At 31.1% G+C, this 9,602-nt stretch overlaps 1 protein-coding gene across 3 annotated transcripts; it reads right to left on the bottom strand.

The window, feature by feature from the left end:
- Window positions 1-860: 860 nt before the first annotated feature.
- LOC110639377 (vacuolar cation/proton exchanger 5) lies at window positions 861-8,769 on the bottom strand. 3 transcript variants are annotated; one of them, XR_002491912.2, is made up of 14 exons: window positions 8,392-8,769; window positions 7,776-7,919; window positions 7,212-7,475; window positions 7,056-7,123; window positions 6,937-6,965; window positions 6,624-6,820; window positions 6,316-6,528; window positions 6,092-6,232; window positions 5,407-5,523; window positions 5,273-5,326; window positions 2,258-2,374; window positions 1,896-1,986; window positions 1,686-1,758; window positions 861-1,192 (listed from the first exon to the last, which is right to left on the bottom strand). XR_002491912.2 is itself a non-coding variant. In XM_021790294.2 (13 exons), exons 2-13 carry the CDS (start codon window positions 7,818-7,820, stop codon window positions 1,736-1,738), a joined length of 1,359 nt encoding a protein of 452 aa, XP_021645986.1. In that variant the 5' UTR covers window positions 7,821-7,919; window positions 8,392-8,768; the 3' UTR covers window positions 1,501-1,735. The 3 variants fall into 3 exon arrangements, 1 of the variants encoding a protein (XP_021645986.1); XR_002491913.2 differs by having other exon boundaries at window positions 861-1,199; XM_021790294.2 differs by lacking the exon at window positions 861-1,192 and having other exon boundaries at window positions 1,501-1,758; window positions 8,392-8,768.
- Window positions 8,770-9,602: the final 833 nt, after the last annotated feature.

The raw sequence follows: 9,602 nt of genomic DNA on the forward strand, positions 1-9,602 counted from the left end.
ATATTTTGCTGCTGAATTTCAAATTAATAAAAGACCATCAAAACTGCTTCAGATTAAAAATCTACTGCCACTCATTTAAAGCTATATTCAAAATACTTTGTAACCATAAAATTTGTTTTTAAAGTCAAACATGCGTTTCTTAGAAAACTTGATCGTTTCCTAATATAGGTCCCCCTAAGGAAAAACAGACAACTTGAAATTTTACAATTTCTGTAAATATAATTATAACAGTTTCAAATAGACAAATAATAATTTTTAAATAACATCTGTGGAAGCCTCATGGCAAGTTTACAACCCATCAATCACATTGGTATCAAAGTTGCATACTAACTTTCATTGTTCAATTTATGTAAAATATTCCATAAATTTTATATATATATATATATATATATATATATATATATATATATATACACATACATACGGGCAACAAAATCGTTTAACATTCTGCTTAGATAATAAACAAAATATTCTGTTGCATAGGTTTAACATCATATGGACAAAAAATTCAAGAAACCAAACCACATATATCAAGTCGGTAATGCTCCTGAATTCTTTTCTAATGGGTGTTGCTCCTATTCTGAATTTATTATTAATTTATTACTTATTATAATTCATACTTAGTGAACTTTTACACGACAAATTTAAAGGAGCTTTTTGATCTTCTAACAGTGTAACTTCTAACAGTGTTAGCAGTGGTATTAAATTATTAAGTTTTTTTTTTAATAAATTTTCTTACGTGTTTATTCTTGATCAGAGCACCACTCAGCCTTATTACATGATATATTAGGCTCATAATATAATTTCCTCAAATTTTAAATTTTGAATATATGAATCATAGACTACAGTTATGGACCAAGTTTTCCATATAAATTTTCATGCACCATAATTAAATTTTAGGTAAATAACTTTTTCATGTTTGGATTTCAACAAAAGTAACACATCCTCCAGATTTGAAAAATCAGTGTCTAAATTTTAAATCTACCCAATTAGAATATCCCTCCGTCCAATCAAGCCTCGCTCGACAAAGCCTCAACGTAGCCACGCTTGACGGACATGCCTTTCCTTTGCCTTGACTTCACCCCTCATCAGCCCTGCATCCTCGGCTCTTGGCAATTTCATAATTTGTTACCGTGATTTGCGAATTGAGTTGTACTGGGTAATGAGTACTAGGCATGTGCACGTTTGCTTGCTGAAAACTAAATTAGCATTAGTTACGTATTTCAAATCTAAGCCCCATCAACAAAACAATAAGGCAAAATCTACTTTAGATAATCTAATCACACTAATGGGTAAATCATAATCGACACACAAAGAGTGAAAGTTCATTAAAGATGAAAGCAAGGATGTCAAGACAAAGGGAAGTACAACTTCATGATACTTGCATGTCAGCACTGAGCAGTGACTCTCTCACGTCCCCTCCCATGACAATGGAATTGGGAAGAAGTTATCATTAGATTCCACCACCACAACAATCAACAAAAGGAAAGATGCTCAAAATAATTAAAATGGACACTACAAAAACCTTTACTTCAAATTTTCTACAATATGAACATCGAGTCTCAAATCAGGCACCGGAAGAAAATGAATAAAAAATGGGCACGGCACCTGTTCAATAGCATTAACTGAACAAGCAGTAGCATAAGCCGGAAAAATTAAATGTTTCAAAGTGGATATATACACACCAACATGATGGACCAAATCTCGGTGATAAACTTGCTGCCACAATAGATAGCTATGGTTTTAATTGTTTATCCTCTGCAAAATCAAATGATCCATGGTCATATTTCATAGCAACTCAGTTCATAATCTATATGTTCATAAAGCTGAAATGAAATTTAGGGATGTCTATAGATAATCCTGAATTGAGAAAGAACTAGGAGTACAAGAGTTACCCATAGGATCTTCATGCACAAAGAAACTTGCAGCAACAATTACATAGCAAAGAATGAGCATTAGTCCTTTGAAGTAATTAGAGGTTCCTTCCTGCAAACGTAACATGAGAAATAGAAGTGTTTAGGTCAAAAAAAAAAAAAAGTGTTACGTGATGACTTGCTGAATGACCCAACAATAGAAGTCTCCTTAATGGAGATTCCAAAATATATTTTACCTCCTGGCTACAATCATAATCTCAAAGGATTTTTTTTTTTTTTTTTCTATTTTCCTCAATAATTATAAAGAAAGCATCCTTAACTTTGATAAATGGCCTACATCTGCCTACACATGGAATAGTTTACAAAATTTTTGGAAAACAAACCTGCAGAAAGAAGGCTACGACTATAACAGTTATGAAAAGAGCTGCTGTTTCAAAAAGTTGGAAGTTCAGGTCCATAGGCTGCCCCATCATCCAACCGACAACAACACAAAAAGGAATCTGCAGTAACGGCAACAACACCTATTTTAAGATAATATGCCGAAAGGAACTCCTAATCTAAACACCAAAAAAAAAAAAAAAAAAACAAGCACACTAATTGATGTATGAGCAACAAACATATGAAATAAAAGGAAATGTAAAAAATCAGATGAAATCTTTTCATAGCATAAGAAATAAACAGAGGATGTTTGAAATAACTTGGATTTTCATGACGCTCTGTACCACCATGACCAGCTTGACTTTGAAGCAAAGTGCAACACTCTTAATCTCAAGGTCATTTTCTTCTGTTTCTGATGATATAGGGAAGAAGGGAAGGTTGGGGGGAGACTCCACTTCATGATCATGAGGTTTAAGAAATCCACAATATCTAATGCCAACAACTTTCATATAAATAAGCTTTCTTTCTTCTCTCCTCTTCTCCATCTTCATTATTTGTTTTCAGCAAGGAAGTAATGTATGGTTTATTTTTCTTTCTAGATTTCTTAAAGACCATATTACCGGAATTTGATTGCCATTAAATCAGGTTAAAAAGGCACATCCAATGATACATCACCATTATTTGCTGAAAGAGGATATTTTAGCTAAATTTTAACTACAATGCAGGGTTACAGACTTATAACTGTTTACTCAATATAGGATCTGTCACAAGGGAAGGGATGATTGCTGCTTACAGTTTTTCATTTATATTTACTAAGGGAAAAAAAAAAAAAAAAACACTTGTTAATGATAAGGGTCGCCATTTTTTCATTTTAATGCTTGCTTGAAATTGTATAAGAACAAAAATCATTAAAACAAGAAACCAAAAATCCTTGTTTTGCAGGGTTTTTTTTTTTTTTTTTACTACAATTCTTTTCATTTTTTCTTCTCGTTGTTTCTGCTATCCTCTCCATTATCTTCATCATCTTGCTTTCCTGGGTGGTGAGATAATTTTTTTTTCCCTCTCCCTCCTTTCTCCTCTTCATCATCATCGTCCTTCTTTTACTCTATAGTTTTTTTTCATTTTCAGTTTGTACCTAAAATTATCATTGTTGCCAGATTTTATAATTTGATCTATTTCTTGTTCAGGAGTGTAGTTATTCTACATTTTCTATTGAAATTTCTGGAGTTCTCCACCTTTGGTCATGATTAATGCAATTGGATTTCCATAGGGTTAATGCAAATGGGTTTCTCCAAAGAAAACTAATTTGAAATATATAGAAGTTTAACAGTGGGCAATTACATTGCACTGGGAATTTCAAGTTTTTTATTAGCATTTTAATAGTCTTATTTAAAACTATCATAATGGGTTTTGTTTCTAAGACAAAAAAGGCTTCCTTTTTTTTTTGGGTTAGTTTACAAGTTAGTCCCTGAGCTTTGCCAAAACCCACAACTTAGTCTATTTTTCTTAATTTAAAACAATTTACTACTTTAGATTTTGTTTTGTCAACAAATTGATCCCTCCATCTAAATTACCATTAACTCTATTTTCATTTGAAACAATTAAGTGCTCAAGGTTTTGTTTTATTAACAAATTGATCTCTCCATCTAAATTTTATGTTTAAATATTTAATATATTTTATTTAAATAATTATGTATATTATATTCAAAATATAATCTATCTTATAATGTCTAAAATATAATAAATATACTTTTATTAAAATGTTTTATGTTTGTTGTGTCATAAATTGTTTGGAATTATTGTCCTAAGATATTTGTTTCGTTCTATAAATGCATTTCGTGTTCATATTTATAATTTATAGGCCAATTAAATAAATGTGTGATAAGACATTTAAAATTAAAAAGGTTAAAATAATTTCATTATATTTCTTATGAATTATAGTAAAATTTTGTGAGTAAATATTATATTAACTAAATTAATAAATTATATGTATATATTATATTTTAAATAATTTATTACATTGATCAAATTCATAAATTAATTGACTTGGAGGAGAATAGTACAGCATAACCTATAAGCATTACACATTTCTGAGGATTTAACCCAAAATCGTTTAGAGTGGAAAAAGCGAATCCATATGGGCAACCCAAAATTTTTTGGATAAAGGCTTAGTTGAGTTGATTTGATCAAATTAATAAATTGTACAATATAAAAAATTGGTCACTTTTTCCATTATATTTTTTTATAAAACTCCAATTTGTCACCATATAGTCTAAAATTTTATGTCTTTAATTCATAATCAAAATTAGTGTGATTGACAATCTAAAAAAATATTAATGTGATTGGACTATTTTCTTATGAAAATATATAAATGAAAATTATTATATTGTAAAATTTATTAATTTGGTCAATATAATATTTACTCATAATATTATACTATAAATCATTAAAAAAAATATATGATAAAATTATTTTAACCATCTTAATTTTAAATGTATCTTATCATACTCTCATAAATTTAATGGGTCTACAAATTATAAACAAAGATTAAGATATTTTATCACAATAATTCCTAATAATTTAGGACACAACATATAAAGGATATTTCAATTAAAAATTATATTTATTATATTTAAGACATAGTTTATGTATATATAAATTTAAAATATAATATATAAAATTATTTAAATATAAAAATATATTAACTATTTAAATATAAAATTTAGATAAGAGAGACCAATTTGTTAATAAACAAAATCTTAGGGAATTAATTGTTTCACTTGAAAATAGAGTTAATGGTAATTTAGACGGAGAGACCATCAGGGACTAACTTATAATTTATGGTATTTACCCTTATTTTAGAAGCAAGAAAACCATTTTGGGAACCAGTTCATAGAAAACAGAAATTTGTTTTGGTTTTCTGAAATTTGAAAAAAAAAAAAAAAAAAAAAAAAAAAATGAAATGATAGCAAACACGCCCTTAATTTCTTATCCTGAGCTCTGTACTGGATAACACTTACTGCAAACATAGATATCTGTGTTGATGACCCTATTGCCACTCCCAATGAAATATCCTGCAGAGAATTTTCAATTCAAAAACAGCATAGGGAAGTATAAAAAGTTGCAAGAAATTAAAAGAATAAAAGTTTCCTACAAGCTTGTCTTTCATTGCGAACATAATAGCACTTGCATGCTCTGCAGCATTCCCCACAATTGGAAGCAAGATAACACCAATAAATGCAATTGGTATATTCCATGCATGAGATGCTCCCTAAAAACATATCACCAACAAAAAGCGCTCAGTAAAATATTAACTGAAATAACACAAACAAAACTTCAATTCTACTAGAGTCTAAAGAAGCAATCTTATCAAAGATACTCTTGGAAAACACATTTCGAACTTAGAATCATTGCAACTGCTTAAACTAAACAAAAACAGAGAATTAAAAAGAGAGAGAAGCGGGGAGGAGAATCTCTATGTGGGAAGAAAAAAATAAACAGTAACCGGTAACTGAATAAATGATGAAAATCTTGCTACATCTCCAAAGCCCAAACTAAGCCATCTTAAATATGCTATATGTTAGATATCATATCTAGATTGTTTTTGAAGAAAGTCTGAGATAGCTGTCTGACTAATGCCATCCAATACCTATGTCCGGAATGGGGAACAGCTCAAGCCCCAAACCCTAATAGAAAATATTGGAGATACAATCAACATTTTACTTGAATATGGCCTAAATTACATTATAACCACACTAAAAGTAGCAATACAAATTTACAGAAAGATGGCTTAGTTTTGCATCAACCGGGAAAGGATGATGCGCAAGTCCAATTTTTACCTCAATGGCATCAACCAAGTATTCTGATAGAATAGAGATCCAGGCTGTCATAATTCCAAGCCAAATCACTGATTCCCATTTGGAAATCTCTGGAGTTTCATCATCATTGTCATATGTACTCTCACCATTCTGACTCCCTTCCTGAGTTCACAAAATTTATCACATCTATCCCATGCCAGATGCTGAAAGATAAATAGAAGCTTCATTATACAAAGACAACCAACCTCTTCAATAGGAATATATAAATCCTTTTGACTCCTTAACTGGAAAAAAAGATAGGCAGCATACACCACAAGCATGACACAACTGCTAAATCTTGAAAGAGCCAACTCTGACTTCCCATAATGCACTTCTGTGTGTGTGTAGTGCAAGACAGCAGGAAAAAGCAGCCCCATGACAGCCATCAAGAGCAATCCCGAATTCACAATAGCAGTTGCCTGCATGTCAACTTAGCTCAGCCATGGCAGGAAAAGGCAAGATAAAGAGCTGGGAAAACTTTGGATGGTTGGAAGAAAAACAAAAATCTCAATACCTTGTTAAAGACTTGTTCCTTTTGATAAAACACAAGTCCACCACAGAAGAATGCACAACCAAGTACTAGCAACATGTTTGACAAAATAGAGCCTAGCAATGACAACTGAACAACACGTATCATTCTACTTTTCAATGCATAAATTGCAATAATCAGTTCTGTTGCATTTCCAAATGTGGCATTAAGAAGACCACCAACTGCAAATACCATTTCAACATTTCAAAGATGAGCAAGGGAAAAAATCAATTAATGAAGGAATTTACACATGGAAGAAAACACTGAAAATGAAACAGGTGATGATATGATACTATACCTGTAGGTCCCGTGTAAAATGCCAGCTGCCTATACCCATGCAATAAGCAAGAAGAATTAGCTACTAAACAAACAAATATAATATAAAAATTAAAGGAAGAAGGGGGGGAAAATCCTTACTCTGTAGCATAACCTAAACGCTCAGCCAAAGGTGTTATACCCAATAAACTCAGAAAGAAGACCCATCCCTATAATTGGCCTCAACATATTAATGAAATATATTAAATAACAAATCTGATATTAATATGAAACACAATATAGACAATTGTAACTCACATTATGACCATGTAATTGGTGAAGGAGGATTGCAAGCGGCCCAAAGGGCATAAGCAAATTTAGTTTATTTGAAAAAACTACAGTCTTTATGCTCCTATAGACATCTCTCCTCCATCTCTCACTGCCACCAGCTTGAAATCCACCTGATACAGATCCACATTCAGCTATATGACTAGGTTGTATCTTTTGGGTCACTAACTCTGGGCTGAAAAGACTCTCATCCTGAAACTCATGCACAGATCTGTTTACAGCTACTGATCCCATCTGTCACAGTAAAATACCCTCATATTAAAAATCAGCTTTTTTACCAAAATCTCTCTGATGTAGATGCCATTTTTCTTATTACCAGGTAAGAAATATTGCAGTTAAAATGTATCTTATTTAGTTCTTCCTTTTAATCATAAAATTAAGGGGGAAGAGAGGATGAAATTTTTTTGGCAACAAAAAAGTTTGAATCAATACAACCAAAAAAATTATTAGAGCTTGATAAAATTTTCAGCATCAAATGCCGCAAGAGAAGGATTTCAACAGTTTCCTAATGAGAAAAACGAATGAGCAACTTACTTCAAGTTGGGATTGAATTCCTACCACTTGTAACTTGCAATCCATCCAGTAGAATTATAAGCACAAATATTTTGCCACGTCCATGAATGAGCACCAGCACATGGAGCGCTCACAGTAGTTTTCTCAATTTCAAAGAAAAGGGTCCTGCATTCACAAGTCAAGTTAATGCAAAAGAACAAGAAACTTTAGCATGTAACTGACCCATTCTAAATTCCTCCATCAATGTGACGTAATAATAACCAATCAAAAATCAAGGAAAAAATCTTTAATATAAAATTCGAATTTTTATTTAATTTTTCTTTTGGGTTTTATTAAGAATTTCAATTCACGTCCGTTAACAGCAAAATTCATGCAAATGAAGCAATAAAATCATTAAAAAATTGATACAATAACACAACCCAATTGCTCCAAACATGAAACCATAACTACCATTATTTGATTTCATCATTTAACAACAACAATAACAATAAAAGAAGGAACCCATTTGTTGTGTATAGATCACGTGGCACGATAAATAATCAGAAACCCATGAACGTATAGATCAAGAATCGAATAAACAATCAAAAAGTAACAAAAACAAAACTGGGTAAGTACAGGATCTAACAAAAGAACAAACCTTTGACAGTTGTTGAGGAGGTTTGTTCAACGATGAAATCCAATGAAGCTGCAAAAAACCAAAAACCCAACCCCAGCACTGCCTAACAATCACGCAGAAGATTTGCTCTGATGCTTTACTTTTACCAAAAGAGAACTAAATCAAATGACTTTCAGCTACTGGAATCGAATTTGACCGTACGATTGTTGTAAATATATGGAGGCATTCTGATAATTTATTTCTCCGCTGATTCCGAGTTTTTTCATTTATTTATTTCATTTTGGTTGATCTTTCTGGCGGTTCGCGAGAGAATGGTTTATTCGTTTACTAAATTTGAACAAGACAGTACAGCGGATCCATTTTTATTTATTTATTTTTAATTTTTAATTTTTAATATGTTTTTTGGAAGAGAAGATATTTATTTTATTATTTTTCATCGTTAAGACATTCGAGGAAGTTTCGTACATTGATAGATTCGTGAAGGCACGACTTCTATGTACGGCCGGCCACGTGCCGGTTCTGGTTCTGGTTCTGATGCTGGTTCGTAACCAATTTGAAATCGGCAGTTCATATTCAAAAGCAACTCGAAATGAGTCTCAATTTATTTGGCGTATGAATTTGAATCGGCTCTCAAGATGGTTTTACGGTTCGAGTTTTGATTTTGATTTCAATCTCATTCTCAGGTTTAATCGAATCAAAATCACGATTTCAATCTAATGATTTAAATTTTTTTTAAAAATTATTTTTTAAATAATTTTTTATTTTAATTTAAAACTAGATTAATAAATTTCAATTTAATTTTAATTCAATTTAATTAGTATTTAAATCAATCGTGATTTTGATTCGATCTTAATTTTGGCCGACCTGCCCGGATCTACTTCCATTCCACATTGAGGAGCTTGGCTTGGCTTCCACGTCGATCCCATTTTTATATTTGTTTTTTTATCGACATATCTAAACAAACTAATTCAAAATTAATTTATTAATAATGGCATCCTACTAGGAGTTTTCTCGATCACATGTGATGGTGATGGAAAAGCGCTTTTTTTTTTTTTTTTTGAAAAGAATAAAACAATATCCAAACCTTATAGAAAATTTAAAATTGCTAAATCTTTATACATTCACTAAACTTAAATCAAAGAATTATAATTTAATTTGAATGAGAGAGTGCCAAAGAGAAGTTATGGTGTACTTGTGGTTAGGATGTGGTGAATGAAAATGAATGACTTATA

Source organism: Hevea brasiliensis, chromosome 9 (assembly GCF_030052815.1).
Source record: "Hevea brasiliensis isolate MT/VB/25A 57/8 chromosome 9, ASM3005281v1, whole genome shotgun sequence".
NCBI lineage: Eukaryota > Viridiplantae > Streptophyta > Magnoliopsida > Malpighiales > Euphorbiaceae > Hevea > Hevea brasiliensis.